The sequence below is a fragment of the Macaca mulatta genome, chromosome X (assembly GCF_049350105.2).
Source record: "Macaca mulatta isolate MMU2019108-1 chromosome X, T2T-MMU8v2.0, whole genome shotgun sequence".
Classification (NCBI taxonomy): domain Eukaryota; kingdom Metazoa; phylum Chordata; class Mammalia; order Primates; family Cercopithecidae; genus Macaca; species Macaca mulatta.
In genome coordinates this window covers 122,542,847-122,563,261 of record NC_133426.1, presented here as the reverse complement: position 1 = coordinate 122,563,261, position 20,415 = coordinate 122,542,847, and the positions used below count along the sequence as shown (strand labels likewise).

Below are 20,415 nucleotides of genomic sequence, written 5' to 3'. Positions count from 1 at the left end.
AGAAGGCTTCATATTTCTATCCAAAGAAATTATAAACACATTTTAGGGGTAACACAGATGTTTCTTTGCATAAATGCAGATGTTACATAAATCAATGTGCTTGTAATAATTACTTTAATCTTAATTCTTAAATTCTGCATTACAATTATTGAGTTTCATCAGATATTAATTTTTTATCATCCCCTATCTTTTACTATTAATTTGAATATACCTTATCAAATACTAAAATTTGAACTAATAGAGTTTTAAAAGGAAAAAAGTATAACTCTTTAATCTTTGGCTAACAAAGTTTAGTGTTAAGTGCACAAGGATATTAAGGGTATAAATTAAACCTTAGTCCTCACACTTCTTATATTATTTCCAAAGAGATCAATTTTTGATTCTTCAACAACTCCAATAATTTTTGCATGACATAAAATGTCTATCTTGATATAGCCATTTAGTCTTTATCTTACTCTACAGTCTCATCCTGGCCTCTACTGCTCTAGCATCATTGTCCCTATCAAATCAAGCTACTTAAAGCTATCTAAATCTCCTTAAATGTGATATTTCTCTCATGCCTGCAACTTTCAATAAACTATTTTCCCTACCACGATGCCCTTTCCTTAGATCCTCAACTGACTAAACTGACTAATCCCTAATGTTTTATTAAATGTTAGTCAAGAAATCATTTTCCAAAAAATTTCTCTATCTCTCTCTCATCTCTTTCTCCCTAAGATTGAGTTATGTGTCTCTAACTTGTGTCCTCATGTCTCCATGTGCTCCTATTGCAAGTATCATCTTAAATTAGAATTTTTTAACTAACCTTATTGAGATACACTTTACAGAAAATAAAATACACACTTTAAATATACAGATTGGTGTGTTTTGGCAAGTGTATATATTTGTGTAATAACCACCCCACTTAAGGTGTAAAGTATTTCTATCACCAACATGAAAAAAAAAATCTTCCATACACATGCTCCTTGGAGTCAGTCACACCCACATAGGGAGACACTAATCTTATTTCTACAAATATAAATTAGTTTTTCTTATTCTAAAACTTCATTTAAATAAATCACACAACATGTGCTTTTTTGAGGTCAGCTTCTTTTGCTTAACACAACGCTTTTCACACATCTGTGTTATTGCATGTATCTACAGTTTACTCCTTATTACTGAGGGGTATTCCATTGTATGGATATACCACATTTTGTTTAACCACATACCTGTTGAAGGAAATTTGAGTGGTTTCCAGTTTGTCACTATTATGGAAAAAATGCTATTGACATTTGTATGCATATCTTTGTGTGGACATATGTTTTTATTTCTCTGAGTGATATGGTTTGGTTGTGTTCCCACCCAAATCTCATTTTGAATTGTAGCTTCCATAATTCCCAAGTGTTGCGGGAGGGACCCAGTCAGAGATACATGGCACGTGGTGGCAGTTTCCCCCATACTGTTTTCATGGTAGTGAATATGTCTCACAAGACCTGATGGTTTTATAAGGGGTTTCCCCTTTTGCTTGGCTCTCATCCTCTCTTGTCTGCCACCTGTAAGACATTCCTTTCACATTCCACCATGAATGTGAGGCATCCACAGCCACGTGTAACTGTGAGTCCATTAAATCTCTTTTTCTTTATAAATTACCCAGTCTCAGGTATGTCTTTATCAGCAGTATAAAAATGAACTAATACATGTAAATGAAATCACACAGCACGTGCTTTTTTGAGGTTAGCTTCTTTTGCTTAACACAATGCTTTTCATGTATCTGTGTTGTTGCTTGTATCTACATTTCACTCCTTCTTATTGCTGAGGGGTATTCCATTGTATGGATATGCCACATTTTGTTTAACCACATACCTGTTGAAAAAAATGTGAGTGGTTTCCAGTTTGGCACTATTGTGGAAAAAAATGCTATCAACATTTGTATGTACATCTTTGTGTGGACATGTATTTTATTTATCCTGGGTAAATAACTCAGAGTAGAATTCCTAGGTTATATGGTAAGTGTATTTTTAATTTTGTAAGAAACTACCAAACTGTTTTTACAAAATGGTTGTGACATTGTACACATTTACCAGTAGTATATGAGTGCTCCAATTGCTCCAAAACTCCAAAGATACTTGGTATGGTCAGGTTTTTAATTTTTGCCATTCTAATGAGTCTGAAGTATTATGTCTTAGTCCATTTTGTGCTTCTAAAACACAATACTTGAGACAGTGTCTAAAGAAAATAAATGTGTTTCTTACAGTTCTAGAAGCTGAGGAGTCCAATGTCAAAGCATAGTCAGGTTTGGTGTTTAAATAAGAGCCTGGTATCCACTTCTAAAATGGTGCCTTGAGCATTGCATCCTCCAGTAGGGAGGAACACTGTTTCTCACATGGAAGTAGAAGAACTAAGACAGGGTGAGAGAGGGCAAGACTCACTCTTTTATACCATCACCAATTGTACTCATGAGGATGGAGCCCTCATGACTTAATCACCTCTTAAAGGTCCAACCTCTTAATACTGTTAAAATAGCCATTAAATTTCAACATGAGTTTTGGAGGGGACAAACATTCAAACCATAGCAAGTTATCTCATTGTGATTTTTATTTTCATTTATTTGATGACTAAAGTGTTCAGTATATTTTCACCTGCATTGGAATTTATTTATTTACATGTTTTTTGAGTCATCACATCATTTCTAAAATAATCTGATTTTGAAGTAAAAATCCATGTTTGAATCCCATATCTGCCATTTGCAGCTGATTGATCTAGAGCCACTATTCAGCCAGTCTGAGCCATAGTTAATTTCTCTGTAAAATTGAAATAATACATTTTCACAGGTAGATCTCACAGATAGATCATGTATGTGAGATACCTAGCAAAATGCCTCCTACATATAGATCTTAATAAATGGTAACTATGATTATTACTGTTGAAACTCATTTGTAATCCTTGCCAGTTTTCCTTCCAAGGCCATAGTCAAAGAAGCATGACCTATAAGCCTTATCTGTAATCATAGCGCTGTTAACTCAAGTATTTGCTTTACACTTTCTCACCTACTGCTTTCCTCTATGCTTTTCAAGCTTCAAATGTTTAATGATTTTCCCAGTTTCTGTCTCAATCTCTCACAAAAGTGTAAGTACATGAAGTAAGCAACTATATCTGTATTATATATCTCTGTATCCTCTGCAACTAGACAAGTGTGATAAATATTTACCGAGTAAAAGAAGAAATACTTGTATCCTCTCTCTATCTCATTCTATGCATTGATGCACACACTGGTTGGCCTACCTGTTTTTCAGTTTTAATTTCTCCAGGAGATATAATGTGCTTTCTTTTGTAATTGTCCATGGATAAATCCTGCCTCACCCCCACTCGACCTAGACACTCAAAACACTACCGTAGACTCATTCACCCTTCTAGGATTATGCTTGTCTAGAAAGAGGCAAGATTTGGAGCCACAATTTTTAAATCAAACAATTCACAGTGACTTTTGATCATTCTTATCACTAGGATCCTGACCTAGAGAATTCCATACACAAGCTGTTGTAAACTCATAAGTGTAATTGACTCTGGTGCAATGTAGCATTCTTAAATATTCTCAGAATAAGCAGATGTTATTGTTGTTTTGCCCTGCAGAAAGTCAACAAGCAAAATGCCTTAAGCATCCCAAAAAAACTGTTTTCATAATCTTTGCTCTTGACCAATCCACTTTTGCTTTGAATGAATCCCTTCCACCTTTTGGTAGCTATCACTTTGATTGTGTTTTGTCTTCAGGATTATACTGGCAAAAGCCATGCTTTATCTCCTGTTATAATTCTTTGAATTCTGCTTCAGGATATTGACCCCACTTTAAAATTTTCACTAAAAGCTTTGCTCTTATGTGAAGCTGATCTAGTCACAATGGTTTTGACATCCATCAAGTAGAAAGATTACTCAATTTTAATCTTTCTGTCAGAATTGTGTGAGCTGAATCAATTGTGATGCTTATGGTATTGGCCATTTTTTCTGCTGTTAATTGTCAGTTCTTCAACAAGGGCAGGAATAAAATGAATTTTTTCTTCACAAATTGAAGTGGATGGTCTATGTGGTGGACTTCATTTTCAACGTTGTCTTGTCCCTTTTTAAAACAAGTTATCTCCTTGAGACATTGTCTCCATAAACTTTTTGTGAAGCATCAATGACTTCACCATTTATTCATCAAGATTCACTATAAATTTGATGTTTGTTCTTGCTTTAATTTTCACAGAATTCGTGGTGCTCTGATAAGAGCTGTTTTCAAACTGATGTCTTAGGCTTCTTAGTGCCTCAAACTAAATCTTGTTCAGACATGATGCAATAAGATAGTATGAGTTTATGTTGGTGCAAAAAAAATTGAAATCAATGTGTAGTTTTTTCCTAATATGCATTTTCCATGAAAGTTTTGAAGACCCCTCATATACCACCTACTGTGTGCTAAATGTTGAGTATAAGAAGTGAACAAAACAGATATAATTCCTCTCTCCATGGCACTTTCAGTTTAGTTAGTTGTCCTATCTGATGAAGAAAAACATTGAACAACCAAATACATAATTATCAAATTGTATCAATTATGCCATCTATTTAGAAATTAACTTTTAATTTTTCTAGAATCAGCTCAAGCATTACTTCACCCGATAAACCATTTCTAACCTCCAGGGTAGAAGGGACCACTCTTGACCTTGATACCCTACCCTATACAGTCTTCTCTCATAGCTTCAACATTTTACTTATTTATGTACTTGTCAATTTCCCATTAGTACATAAAAGCATGTATCTCAATCAGTAATCAAACAATATCAATTGAAGTCCTTCTATATAGTAGGGACTGTGTAAGACATTGGACATATACTGATTAGTAAAACATTGATGAACAAAATCTACTGTTTTATAAATTAAAATCTAATAGATGAGTCACATAATTAAAGGAACAAATATATTACTACAAAATTCAATGCATTCTATAAAGAAAAGGAACAGGATTATAAAAACAATAATGAGAGACATAAGTTTGATTGAGGAATCAGGAAGGATTTCTCTGAAAAATAAATGCTTGAGCCAAGATTTGAAAGATCACGGCTGAGTGCGGTCACTCATGCCTGTAATCCTAGCACTTTGGAAGGCCAAAGCGGCTGGATCACTTGGGCTCAGGAGTTTAAGACCAGCCTGGGAAACATGCTGAAACTCTGTTTCTACAAAAAAATACAAAAATTAGCCAGGCATGGTGGTGCATACCTGTAGTCCCAGCTACTTGGGAGGCTGTGGTAGGAAATCACCTAAGCCTAGGGTGTTCAACGCTGCAGTGGGCCATGACAGTGCCACTCCAGCCTGGATGACCAAACAAGACCCTGTCTCAAAAAAGAAAGGAAGGAAGGAAGGAAGGAAGGAAGGAAGGAAGGAAGGAAGGAAGGAAGGAAGGAAGGAAGGATCAGTAGGAGTTGGCCAAAAAAATGAGTGAGGAAGAGAACGACTGGCAGAGGTTGCAGTATGTGCAACAGTGAATTTGGGCTTGCTCCTAACCAACATCACCTTCCACTAGTGCAAAGTAATTTTTGACAGTAGGTGATCATATTATATGTCTGCTATACAATGAATGTTTGTGCCCTTCTCCAAGTTTTTATGTTGAAATCTTAACCCCCAGTGTGATGGTATTAAGAGGTGGGGCTTTTGGGAAGTGGCTGATAGGACTAGTACACATATAAAAGAGATGACAAAGAGGTCTTTTGCCCCTCTGCTATTTGAGGATGCAGGTAGAAGCTTCCATCTATGAACCAGGAAGTGGGCCATCACCAAACACCAAATCTCTAATGCCTTGATCTTGAACTTCTCAGTCTCCAGAACTGTGAGAGATAAATTTCTGTTGTTTATAAGCCATTTTGTCTATGACATTCTGTTACAGTATCCCAGACAGACTCATATAATACCCTAGTAGAATTTCTTCAAATTGAAATAATAATAGTCATAGAGGTATCTGGCAACTTTGTGTAATAAGCCCTAATACAGCACACCTGAACCCATCCAACTGTGAGTGTTAGACATTGACAGCAATGTCAGTGAAAACCAGTCTCATGAGAACACCACAAGAGAGCCCTCCTTGGTAGTACTTTAAAGAAGCTAAAGCTATTTGTTGCAAATTGCTTTTATTTCCTCTTCAGTCTTAGCATCACTTGGCCAGAGGCTCACAATTTTATTCTAAAAAACCCACACTCTCTGCTTTACATCAGAAATCTGCTACTAGCACAAATAATATCTCCCAGTAGACCCCAACATTTTGCCACCACTGGGCCAGGGTTCCTGGGATCTTGGTAATATATTATTACATGTAAATGCAGAAGAGTTTATCTAAATCCATGTATGACCACAACATTAGTCTGATGACAGAGCCCACATGTTTGAAAAGTAGGCCTACTTCAGAGGGCTAATTCCATGGTCAGGGACCCTCACTCGTATATACACACCAACAATTCATAAGAACATTTACCATCCCATTAGAAGGTCATCTTCTTCCAATATTATCCAGATCATAATGAAGCTACAATTTAAGAATGATAGCACTTGAGTTGACTGTTTACCTCTTGCATAGCATTTTTAGTGTTATTCATAAAATTAGACCTTTGAAGTGTCTACAACTTTGCCAGTATCTAGAAAGGTGGCAAGTGAAAAATTGTCTTCTACGTATACCTTTGTAATTTGAATGTCCTATGTTGCTGTTTGACCTGTGCAATGTCCTAATCTTCCAGAAGTTAATCAAAATCTTTCTTGTTCAAAATCTTGCTCTAAGCAAGAATTCCACTAAACGAAGGGGACTCTAGAAGTTTTTACAGAGTTTAACACCATAGATGGGAAATACTTGCTGAGTGCTCAACATGGGTTTGCAAAATGAATTAGTGAACACATGAATGAATGAATACAAATATATAGATAGATAGATAGATAAATGAATGGAAACAAAGGAAAAATAATCAGGCTATAACATAGAACTTTTAAGGTATCTATAAATTATATGTTAAGCTATTTTTCAGCACATGGTATATGAAGGCACTATTGCAAGTAATTTATATGTGTTATCTCACTTAATCCTCACAAACTCCAAATGAACTAAATTCTAGCACTAGTTATGTAATTAAGAAAACTGAAGTTCAGAGAGTGATGTAGTTTGGATGCGTGTCCCCTCCAAACTTCACGTTGAAATGTGATCCCCAATGTTGCAGGTGGGACCTAGTAGAAGATGTTTGGATCATGTGGCAGATCCCTCATGAATGGCTTGCTACCCTCCCCACGATTATGAGTTCATGTGTAATCTGACTGTTTAAAAGTGTTTGGGACCCCCCTCCTCACTCTCTCATTCCCTCTCTTGCCATGTGACATGCCTGCTTCCACTTTACCTTTCACCATGATTGTAAGCTTCCTGAGGCTTCACCAGAAGCAGATACTGGCACCATGCTACTTGTACAGCCTGCAGAATCATTAGCCAAATAAACCTATTTTCTTTATATATTACCCAGTCCCTGCTATTCCTTTATAGGAATCCAAAATTAACTAATACAGAGAGAAAAAGTAATTTTTGAAAGTCACAGAAAATAAGTGGCAGAATTAAAATATGATCCCAGGCATTTTGGTTCAATATGTTACTATTTAAACCTCTAGTGCAACCTCCTCTAATAAATAATACATTTGCATGAATGTATTATTTTAGTAAGAAGAGATAGTATATCTAAATATGACTACATGACATTGTAAAAGAGGTATTTAAATTTGAAAGGAAGTGTAGAAGAAAAGAACAGATTTTAAACATAAATTATTGCTATGAGAAATGGTGCTCATTGATGCTCAGAGGCTCAGACTTTGGGATGCCTACAAACCTGGGCTCAAATTTCAGCTATGGTATTAATTTAGCTTTGTGGCCTTGAACACATTACCAAACTTCTGTGCATTTTAGTTTTCCCCGCTGTAAAATGTGGGTAACATTAGAACCCATTAAATGGCGGTTGATGGAATTAGATAGTACAAATAAAGCCCTTAGTGCAATGTCCAGCACATAGCAAAAGCTCAATCATATTGACAACTATTATTATATTATTATTACTATACTAATTTCCCAGATGTATAATAAAAATTTAAATGGTAAATTATTTTCACATTTCAAGATATATATAATACTTGGCATAGTGAGAACATATTCTAAGATCAGATCAAATGAGAATGAATTCAACTTCAAGGAAGACAAAAAGCAAATTAATCAAGATGATCTAATGAGAGTGGTAATATTTTAATTCTTAGACTAATAGACAATAACATGTGTCACTTCGGGAAACAAAAATATGACAGATTAAAATTAAGAAGCATGTTTATTCAATTTGTTAAGTAGTCATTATTCCTTAAAAATTTTTTTTCCAGATGGAGTCTCCCTCTGTCACCCAGCCTGGATGGCAATGGTGCAATCTCGGCTCACTGCAACCTCCGCCTCCCAGGTTCAAGCGATTCTCCCACCTCAGGCTCCCAAGTAGCTGGGATTACAGATGTGAGCCACCATGCCCTGCTAATTTTTGTATTTTTAGTAGAAACTGGGTTTTACCATGTTGACCAGGCTGGTCTCAAACTCCTGACCTCAGGTGATCTGCCTGCCTCAGACTCCCAAAGTGCTGGGATTACAAGTGTGAGCCACCGTGCCCAGCCTAAAGATCAATTTTTTCATCATAAAATCCCAATTCAGAAGGCTAGAATGCAAGATATTATCTATGGCAACACACATACATACATACCTACATACATACATACTACTTCCAACCTAATAAATGGCTTCTCATGTGGAAATCATCATAAACAAGATTGGCCACTATGTCTAGGCAAGTGTTACTGTATTGTAACTTTTACTGATCTTAACCCTGACTCTGACATTTAGCTAAAGTACCAGTTGCTCAATGCTATGTACCCAGCAACCTGTGTCAAGTGCGTCCATGTGAAGAGACCAACAAACAGGCTTTGTGTGAGCAATAAAGCTATTTATTCACTTGGGTGCAAGTGGGCTGAGTCCTAAAAGAGAGTCAGCGAAGGGAGATGGGGAAGGCGTTGCTTTATAGGAGTTGGGTAGGTAATGGAAAATTACAGTAAAAGGTGATTACCTATTGTTAGCAGAGGAGGGGGTCACAAGCTACATGGTGGGGAGATCATAAGATTCATTGTCTAGAAGACGAATGTCACAAAGTTGATTGATCAGCTAAGGTAGGGCAGGCCCAAGTCACAATAGTAAAATGTTGTAATTTTGGTTAATCAGTTAAGGCAGGAACTGGCTCTTCTACTTCTTTGTGGTTTTTTGGCTGCTCCAGACTTCTTGGCTCCTGCAGGCCACCTGGATGTGTATGTGCAGGTCACAGAAGTTATAATGGCTGAGTTTCGGCTCAGAGTCCTGACATTCCTGTCTTTTTATTTATAAAATATAAAGTTATAAGAAAATTTAAAGAAAATGTAACTTTTTACTGAGGGTTATTGGGGTAGGGTCAGTGTTTCTCAGGACTGCTTCAAGTGTGACCAGGAACTGTGTGGACACCTTAAAGAAAATTCAAGGGTAGAGGGCAGCATAAGAATGGGAATGAGGTTAAAAGTAAGTAAAAATGTAAAGAATAGGACTTCATCAAGGTGAAAGTATTGGAGTGTGCCCTGCCAGCAAAGATCATCTATCCACTCCAAGAGGGAGTCAAGAGTGGTGGTTTGGGGATATCTCACTCCAGGAGATATCAGTTGTGATGGTTTGGAGAAAAAATGTAAACCAGCAATGTAAACAAGAGTGGGGCATTTATGAGTAGATGAGAAAGGTGAATAGGAAAATAGCAGGAATGAAAAAGTTTGTGAGGTGCAGTGCAAAAAGGAGGGGGTGACTGCATAAGGCCCTGTTGTAAAAAGTAGAGTAAGGAAGAAGAGACTTAATAAAAATGCACAACAGGATGGATGGGAAGGACAATCTGATTTATGAGGTGAAGGTCTTGAATTAGCCTGTAGGACTTGTCTCGTTTCTGGAAGGGTAGGATAGGGGAGTCGTAAGGAGAATTTGTAGGCTTTTAAAGGCCGTGTTGTACCAGGCAAGTGATAACAGGCGTCAGTTCTTTTAAAGCCTGCTGTGAGATGGGATATTGGCATTGAGTGGGGTAAGCGTGATTAGGTTATAATGGGATAGTAATGGGCATGTGATCAGTTGCCAGGGAGGGAGTAGAAGTGTCCCATACCTGGGGGTTAAGGTGGGGGATACAAAAGGAAGACACAAAGGAGGCTTTGGGTTAGGAATAAGGGCGGCAATGAGATGTAGCTGTAGTCCATGAATAGTCAGGGAAGCAGATAATTTGGTTAAAATGTCTCAACCTAATATGAGAACTGGGCATGTGGGGATAACTAAAAAGGAATGCATAAAAGAATGTTGCCCAAGTTGGCACCAAAGTTGGGGAGTTTTAAGAGGTTTAGAGGCCTAGCCATCAATACCCACAACAGTTATGGGGGCAAGGGAAACAGGCCCTTGAAAAGAAGGTAATGTGGAGTTGGTAGCCCTCATATCTATTAAAAAGGGGACTTACCCTCCAACGTGAGAGTTACCTGAAGCTCGGCATCTATGATAGTCCAGAGGGCTTCCGAGGCAATTGGGCAGTGTCAGTCTTCAGCCGCTAAGCCAAGCTGATCTGGAAAGGAGTCAGTCAGAGAGCCTTGGGCCAGAGATTTATGGTCTCTGGGAGTAGTTGCCCAGTGAGCTTGGCAGTCTGATTTCCAGTGGGTCCCTGCACAGATGGGACACAGCTTGGGAGGAATCCTGGGCTTCGAGCATTCCTTGGCCCAGTGGCCAGATTTCTGGCACTTGAAGCAAGATCCTGAGGGAGGAGGTCCTGTAGGAATGCCTGACCACTGCGGCTCAGGCGTTTTGAAGTTCTTGTGTGCTGGAGATGTGGCTGGGTTTTGTCTCACAGCAGAGGCAAGTAATTGTAACTCAGAAATGCGTTGTCACTTGGCTGCTTCGTCTCTATTATTGTACTACTTGAAGGAAGGTTGATTAATTCCTGTTGTGGGGTTTGAGTGCTGGATTCCAATTTTTGAAGCTTTTTTCTAATGTCAGGAGTTGACTGGGTGATAAAATGCATATTGAGAATAAGACAGCCTTCAGGCCCTTCAGCGTCTAAGGCTGTAAAGTGTCTCAGGGTTGCTGCCAAAGGAGCCATGAACTGGGCTGGATTTTCATCTTTACCTTGGATAGTTTCTTTAATTTTGTCATAATTAACAGCTTTGTATGCTGCCTTTTTAAGCCCTTCAACTAGGCAGGAAATCATGTAATCTCATCTAGCTATATCTGGGGAACCTTCCTGATATTCCATCGGGGATCCTCTCGGGGAACTGCCGTGATACCTTCTTGAAGGACCTTTGTGAAGGTCCGGCTCATGACTCCGGCAGGTGGGCTAGAGAAAAAACTCTTTCTCATTCATCTGGGGAGAGGGTAGAAGTTAGGATGACATTTAAGTCCCTCCAGGCTAAATTGTAGGACTGAGTTAAATATTGGAATTCCTGTATATATTTGGTGGGGTCTGATGAGAAGGAGTCTAAGCATTGATTAATTTGAGAAAGGTCTGATAGAGAAAATGGTACATGCACTCTGACAATGCCTTCAGCCCAAGCCACCTCTTGAAGAGGAAATTTTGGGGCAGGTTGGGGAGTATTTGCCACAGAATGAAATTGTAAACCAGACCGGGTATGGGGAGGGGAGGTGACAGAAGGGTTATAAGGTGGAGGAGCAGAGGCTGAGGAAGAATTGGGACTTGATTCAGCCTATTGAGGAGTGGCCTGGGGAAGGGGAGAGAGGTCAGAGGGGTCTGCAAAAAAGGAGGATTCAGAAGACTCAGTGCACTTGGGATTGGGACTGAAGGGACAGGCAGGAGGGAAAGAAGAAAGATTTGGGATGAGTTGCATTGAGAACAGAGATTAGGGAAGGAAAAAAGTGTAAAACATGCCTGGACATAAGGCACCTCAGACCATTTGCCCATTTTATGACAAAAATTATCTAGATATTGTAGGATGAAGAAATCAAAACTGCTTTTTTCTGGCCATTTAGAGCCACTATCAAGTTTGTATTGGGGCCAAGTGGTGTTGCAGAAGAAAATAAGATGCTAGGTTTTAGGTCAGGTGAGAGTTGAAGAGGTTTTAAGTTTTTAAGAATACAGGCTAATGGGGAAGAAGGAGGAATGGAGGGCAGAAGGTTGCCCATAGTAAAAAGGTAAATTTAGAGAAAATAGGGGTAGAGACACGGAGAAAAAAGAGGGGGTAGCACTTGCCACTGAGGTGGAGGATCAAGGCAGGCATCTCTGCAGCGATCAAACACCTCTGGAATGCGGGTGAATAATCAGGCAGGCATCTCCACAGTGATTAGACACCAAAGGAAAACTGTCTTCCTGAGTCCGTGACCAGCACCAGAGTTTTGGATCCATGGAAAAAACGCATTTCCACTGTCTCTACCACAAAGGAAAAGGAAATGAAAGGAAGGGAGGGATTGAAGGGGGTGCCAAAATTGAAAGAAGAAAGAGATTGAGAGATAGTGAGAGAGATTGGAGAAGAGAATAAAAAGAGGCTGCTTACCTGATTTAAAATTGGTGAGGTGTTTCTTGGGCTGGTGTGAGAACCCAAACTCATAGGTGGATTTTATCACAGCAAAGAGCAGGAGGACAGGGGATTAATCTCCCCAGTGCAAGTCATGGCACCAAATGTCAAGCACGTCCATGTGAAGAGACCAACAAACAGGCTTTGTGTGAGCAATAAAGCTATTTATTCACTTGGGTGCAAGTGGGCTGAGTCCTAAAAGAGAGTCAGAGAAGGGAGATGGGGAAGGCATTGCTTTATAGGAGTTGGGTAGGTAATGGAAAATTACAGTAAAAGGTGATTACCTATTGTTAGCAGAGAAGGGGGTCACAAGACACATGATAGGGAGATCATAAGACTCATTGTCCAGAAGACGAATGTCACAAAGTTGATTGATCAGCTAAGGTAGGGCAGGGACAAGTCACAATGGTAAAATGTTATAATTTTGGTTAATCACTTAAGGCAGGAACTGGCCGTTTTACTTCTTTGTGGTGTTTTGGCTGCTCCAGACTTCTTGGCTCCTGGAGGCCACCTGGATGTGTATGTGCAGGTCACAGAAGTTATAATGATTGAGCTTCAGCTCAGAGGTCTGACACCTGTACTTAAAGAGTTTAGTTTCAGATTTTTGATCATGTAATGTCTAATAAGGAAACTGGGAAGAAGCACAGTTAAACAGAAGTCATGGATTTTTCAGCTTCTATTGTTTCAGGTGCCACAGCAAATCAGCAGATCCATGACACACCACAGGCAGCAAGGCAGTTTGTGTTAGGCAGGTAACTAGAGACAGACAACAGGACCCAGAGCCAGAGACAGGAATAGGTAGAGAGCAAGCAGCTCACGAGAAGAGCCAGAGGCATTTTAGAAGCAAGTGTGAGCATGATGGGGAGAAACAGTACATCATGATAAAATAGGCAAATTGGAAGCCCTGCAGGGTCAACCAAATAGTCTATTTTTCAGAAACCTAAAAGGTGAAAGGGTGGGTAGAGGCTGGAGAGTGAGGGGATAGTGGCAGAGACTGAAAACCAAAAGCAGAACAGGAACAAATTAAAAACGGAGAATGCAGTTGCATTGCGTCAGAATCAAGTGGACTTTGGCAGCTAAGGCAGCTCGCTGCTCCAGCTTCAGCTGTTCTTCTTCCCCTCCTGCCACGTGAATCGGCCCGGGGGCTTACAGTATTGGCCATGGAAACAGCTGGCTAAGTGCAGAGTTTTGAGAGGTTGGGGCGGGGCTGAAAACAGTTCCTGCAAAGAGAGTATGTTTTGCTTTTAAAGGAAATGAGAAATGTGTTAAATGAGGTATTTGAATATGAATGAGTTATTTGAGTATTTAAATACCGAAAAGAAAAATCACTCAATAGCAAACATGCCTAAGCATAAAAAGATTTAATAGAAATCAAGCACACACTTCAGCAAATGAGTTAATAAACCATATAGCTAAACATGCATGATATTTTCAATTTATGCCTCAGTCTAGAAGCCTCCCAATCATCTCCCACTCTTTTTAAAAGGCAGAGAGCTGTTTAACAACCCTTCAGTGTTCCAGGCGGCAAACAGGCTCTCAACTATTAATGGCAAAGCTGCCAGAAGCCAGACATACCTGGGAACAGATGAAAGGTTTTGTTTGTTCACCTTGAACGTTACACTAGTTCCCACTCAGGACCTCTGAGCACATTACTGGAAATTTTTAAGACACAGTTACTGGTGTGAAGAGGTTTCTGAAAACATACAAAGCACACATTCAACAAGAAAGCCCACCTGAAAATCCTGCGAGGGCAAAACTGAATTGAAACATTACAGCATGCCTGTTCTTTTTCAAAGACCAACGAAAGTTCAAAGATTCAGAAACTTTCTTGAAAATTATAGAAACATTATGGCAAATAAGGTTTCACCTTGTGTGCCAAATACAACTGATTCGTACTTGCCTCCTGAAGCTCTGCATACCTGATCAAATTAGTGATGTCTGCCATAGCCTAGAGAAGAAAGAGTGAAGATACTACTGTTTAAGTCTTTCCTGCTTTGTGTCTCAGGCCATTTGGGCATACTACTTTTTATCCTAGAGGTTGCCAACTGGCACCTCATGAGCTTCATTCACACTTAAGAGATGCATTATTTGGTCCTCACAGTATTTTTAAAAATCAATTACCAATATTTCAAAATGAAAAAATTCACATATTTAAAAGGCATTTGCCATTTATCTTAAAAGTGTAAATTTCTAGCAATTTTAGACTCATCTTTCCAAATAGTAATTGTCATTTGAAGCTGAGTGGTGGTTGCCTCCATTAGGTGGGGTATCTTCTCTTAAAATTGACTTCTTTCCCTCACCTGTAGGTTTCTGTAGGATTTGCATTTGTGAACCCCTGCTCTATTCCTCCTTGTTACTGTTACCCAAACAGTAACAGTACCTTGTTACTGTTACTTCCCGCTCCTCTACATTAATAAGGACATTGAGGTTCACTGTTTTTCAATATCAATTCTGTCATTAACCAGAATGACTTTGACTCCTTGGCCTTACAGTTGCTGGATATGCTCCACTTCAATAATGTCTCACCTCCACTTTGGCAACCCACTCTTCAGCAACAAAAATGTTCTACCTTCAAAATTGTAAATTCCACTATCTTAGTTTTATGTTTTTGTTTTGTTTCGTCATATTAATACAGCTGTCTCTACCTTTATTGGCAATAAATCTACTATTACTTCTCAACAAAGTGTTTAGTCTCTTTTCCTTTTCCATACTTTCTGAATTTATCAGCCCCTTTCGGGGTCTACTTTGTTCTTATGGCTCATTATGCGCTTCTTCCCTTGAAATGATTTTTATTTATTTTGTTCCTTTGTCCTTCCTTCACACCTGCTCACCAAACCTCATTCCTGGATCAATCCAATCATTCAGCTTCTCCAGGGTGATGGACACTGCTGGTTAAGATTATGCTACAAATTCATCAACTCTAGTTTCACTGAGCCTGACATCCCTAAATATCACCCTCTCCTATTCCTCCAGTGGTTACTTCAAAGAATTATCACTTTCTTCAAACAATACAATGTACCTTTTCTTGCCTTACTTTCAGGGACAATGTTCCTTTCTAATCTATGAAAAACATCAAGGCCATGAGATGAGAGAAGTTCCTCAGCCTGCTCCTACACCACTAACAAACTTACTTAAATTTCCATGCATTCTTGCTTAATCTTTTGGTGGGACAAATGTCCCTTCTCCAGCCAAGACTAAGTCTTCCCACCTAAGCACACTTGATATTGCCCAGCCCATCCTCCTATCCCTGAGCCTTGAATTTGTTTCATCACCCATATCCCATCTCTCATATCTCCAATATTTTTCTGTGCTTACTTGCTTTTTCCTCTCAAAATATGAACATGCTCAAGTCTCTTCCATAGAAAATCAATCTTCCCTCAACCTCAAGTACTGGCTACAATCTTATTTACTGCCACTCTCACTGATAAATTGCTTGAAGAGCAGTCTACACTCCCCCGTCCACTTCCCTGCATTCCAGTGACTCCTCTGTCTACTGATTTGTAACGTATATCATTACCTCTTTATTGAAACTTTTTGTAAGGTTATGACCCCCACATTTCTAAATTCAGCAAGCATTGTTTACCCTTGTCTTGCTTGATGGCTGTAACATTTGCCCAATGTTAAAAGTTTCCTATGACTCCAAACTCTCTTCCCTTGCCACCCTGATTTATATCCTATCCTTATGGCTGTCTTTTTCTGACACAAGTGTCTCAGCATGTTGCTCAGGCTGGTCTTGAATGCCTGGACTCAAGCAATCCTCCCACCTCAACCTCCTATGCAGCTAGGATTACAAGCATGTGCCACAGCACCTGGCTATGGCTGTGTCTTTAGCCACTTTTCAAAACATTGCTTTTAAGCCACTTTTCAAAACATTGATTTTGCCTATCAACTAAATGTTATTATTACCCAGGACTCCAAACTCAGCTCTATGCTCTTCTCATATTATACATTCTCCCTTGTAATCCCATGCACTTACATAAAACTTCAACTACAGACAGTCCTTGACTTACAATGGTTCAACATTACAATGGTGCCAAAATGATACGCATTCAGTAGAAACCATACTTTGAGTACCCATACAACCATTCTGTTTTTCACTTCCAGAACAATATTCAATACATTATATGAGATACTCAACACTTCATTAGAAAATAGGCTTTATGTTAGATGATTTTGCCCAACTGTAGGCTAATCTAAGTGTTCTGAGCACATTTCAGGTAGGCTAAGCTAAGCTATGATATTTGGTAGATTAGAAGTATTAAATGTATTTTTGACTTATGATATTTTCAACTTACGATGCATTGACTTAGACATAACCCCATCATAAGTCAGGGAGCATCTGCATTACCCCCAGGCCTCTCTCTCAAGCTTAAAACCCTCATATCCAAGTGTGTACAGGATGTGCCTATTTGGATAATCTAAAGACAATGTGAATTCCGCACATCTCAGACTGAATTCACCCTCCCAATTCTATGATTTCCCACTTCATTAATAACATTAACATCTACCCTGACTCTCAAGCCAGAGATTTATGAGATATTCTGAGGTCCATCTCCCTCTTCCTCAGCCAAGTCCTATAATTCCAGATCTTAAATGTAAGAAGTACAAAAAAGAAAAGATTGAAGACATTACCTTTTCAATAAAATAAACAAGATCACTTCACCAGATCATGTCACAGTTTGGCCCTGGGCAATCCATTCTCCCACAGAGATCCCACTTAAAATTTCTGAAGTGCAAATCTGACCATATCACTTCTCTTCAATGACTATCTATTGATTTCACAATAAAAGTAAAAGATAAATTTAGCATACAGGTCCTTAACATTGCCAGGTTCATTTCCTGCTTCTCCGCTATTTGCCTTCTATATGCCCTACAAAATGAACTGCTTGCATTTTCCTGAATGTGTCACACCATTTCATTCTGTACTTTTATTCATGCTGCTTCTTCTAGCTGGAATTATTCCACATTTTTAATCTTTTTTCATTTCCTTAACTGCTTAGCTCTTAACCTTTAAGACTTAACTTAAACATGAACTCTTCCAGGAAGCTTTCCCTGACTCTCCTTTTTCTGTACCCCCAGTAATCTACATATATCTTTATCATAATGCTAATCACACTAACTTATGAATATTAACGTATTTGTATGACTCTTCTATCAGGGCGAAGTTCCAAAGGCCAAACTTGATTGATTGATACTTCTTTCTGTATTCCTAATGCCTAATACATTTTTAGTACATGGCAGATGCTTAATTAATATTTGATAAATCAAATAATGAAAAAACAAATTAATGAAAAGTGAATTAGGGAATAAGAAAGACAAAAATTCAAGTTACTGTCATTTCTTTTTCATGCTAACCTAACTCATGTTTTAGAGGCTTTATTTCATGTATGTGCCTAGGGGAGGTAATTGAGGATTTATAAGAATTCATACCACTAGTCACCTTTGTGCTATTTTATCATGAATAAGTTAGACTATAATTTGCATAATTGAAGTGCTACCTTAATAGATGCTGGTGAGTCCTTGTAGGACAACTAGACTCCATTGTGTCACCAAGGGTTTCTCTTTCATTTGTCACATCTCTACCATCTTAAAAAGTATGTCTATACAAGCTGCCCCAGCCACGATGTCTCTGGGACTCTGTCTACTACCACAGCTCTGCCTGCCTTGCCTCATCTTGCCCATACATGCTGCTCTTTATAACTGCTACTTTAGTAAAATCAGCCAACCGGGCTCCTTTAGCAAGGCAAGAAAAGTTTCCCAGAAGAGCAAAATAATTGTTAAATCACAAGTTTTGCACATTAAAACTGCTTCTAACCTCACTCAAAGCTTCCTTTTGTGCCTGAAACAAATTTTAATAGTTGTGATTCTGCTCCTTTTGCTACACACTCCCACCATACCCCACCTCCAAAATCAACACCTTCTTGCCAATGAATAGCCTGATTCAGACTTCTCCTTTCCTTTTCAATGGATGGGTCTGGAAGTACACTCCGCTGCCTTCCTGCCTATTCCAAGGCTGACATGCCCTGCCCAATTATGCTATATCTCTTACCACCTTCCCCATATGAGAATGTGGTGTGTGTTTAGGGAGGGAAACTTGCCAGTATTATCCAGCCAGTAATGCTTGTATAAAAAGGGCCCTAGACCATCCATCTAAGCTATTCCTTGCAGCACAAGTGAACCTCACAGGCCCACAGCAGGCACAAGCTATATGTTGCACACTGACAAAAATGTAGTCTAAAGGAAGGGGTGGAGGACAGGGTAACTAGAGGGTGGTTAACAGATACAAAAGTACAGCTAGATAGGACAAATACATTCTAGTGCTCTATAGCACTATAGGGTGACTATAATAAACAACAATGTATTGTAGACTTTCAAATAACTAGAAAAGTGGATTTCTAATACGCTCAACACAAAGAAATGCCCTTCAGATGTTCTAGCTTATCATTTCTGCATTGTCTTGGATACGGCCGGTCTCCTTCCTTTACTTATTTATGTGTTCCTAAATGTAACACAAGTGATGTTCAGAAGGTGTTGCTCTCTGTTTAAAAAAAAAGTTGGCATCGTGATGCCAAAATAGTAATATCTACTATTTCCATACCTCACATGAACACTTTTGCCAGTATGTTTTAACACTAGTATGTTCCACCTGACTTCCCTTCACAATCTTTGGTTAGACCACATTGTGTTGACTTACTTTTACTCTGGATTATTTAATGCCTCAAGATTTCAAGAGTTGTTCTTTCCAGCCAGCGCCGAGCGATGGGCATTTCTCGGGACAACTGGCACAAGCGCCGCAAAACCGGGGGCAAGAGAAAGCCCTACCACAAGAAGCGGAAATATGAGTTGGGGCGCCCGGCTGCCAACACCAAGATTGGCCCCCGCCGCATCCACACAGTCCGTGTGCGGGGAGGTAACAAGAAATACCGTGCCCTGAGGCTGGACGTAGGGAATTTCTCCTGGGGCTCAGAGTGTTGTACTCGTAAAACAAGGATCATTGATGTTGTCTACAATGCATCTAATAATGAGCTGGTCCGTACCAAGACTCTGGTGAAGAATTGCATCGTGCTTATCGACAGCACACCGTACCGACAGTGGTACGAGTCACACTACGCGCTGCCCCTGGGCCGCAAGAAGGGAGCCAAGCTGACTCCTGAAGAAGAAGAGATTTTAAACAAAAAAAGATCTAAAAAAATTCAGAAGAAATATGATGAAAGGAAAAAGAATGCCAAAATCAGCAGTCTCCTGGAGGAGCAGTTCCAGCAGGGCAAGCTTCTTGCGTGCATTGCTTCCAGGCCGGGACAGTGTGGCCGAGCAGATGGTTATGTGCTAGAGGGCAAAGAGTTGGAGTTCTATCTTAGGAAAATCAAAGCCCGGAAAGGCAAATAAATCCTCGTTTTGTCTTCACCCGTGTAATAAAGGTGTTTATTGTTCTGTTAAAAAAAAAAAATAAAAAAAAAAAAAAAAAAAGATTTCAAGAGTTGTATCTTAGCAAAAATTTCCTCTTAACATATCATTATTAATATAAATATACTTTGGTCTTTTTTTATATAACAGGGTATCACTCTATTGCCCTGGCTAGTCTTAAACTCCTGGCCTTAAGCACTCCTCTTATCTTGACCTCCCAAAGTGCTAGGATTACAGGCATATGCCACCACACCTGGCCTATTTTTGTCTTTTTAAACACATCAAATTAATTACTCTAGTGATCATGAAATTTTTCTTTTTTGCATTTTCATATCTCTTTTCTTCCAAAAAATTTTTTTAATTATTTTTTATTATTATTATACTTTAAGTTCTAGGGTACAT

At 39.0% G+C, this 20,415-nt stretch overlaps 1 protein-coding gene across 1 annotated transcript; it reads left to right on the top strand.

Moving 5' to 3' along the window:
* The first annotated feature begins 19,347 nt into the window (after positions 1-19,347).
* On the top strand, positions 19,348-20,087 carry LOC144338501 (small ribosomal subunit protein eS8). The gene has a single exon (XM_077988368.1). It carries the CDS (start codon positions 19,369-19,371, stop codon positions 19,993-19,995), a length of 627 nt encoding a protein of 208 aa, XP_077844494.1. The 5' UTR covers positions 19,348-19,368; the 3' UTR covers positions 19,996-20,087.
* The last annotated feature ends 328 nt before the right edge of the window (positions 20,088-20,415 follow it).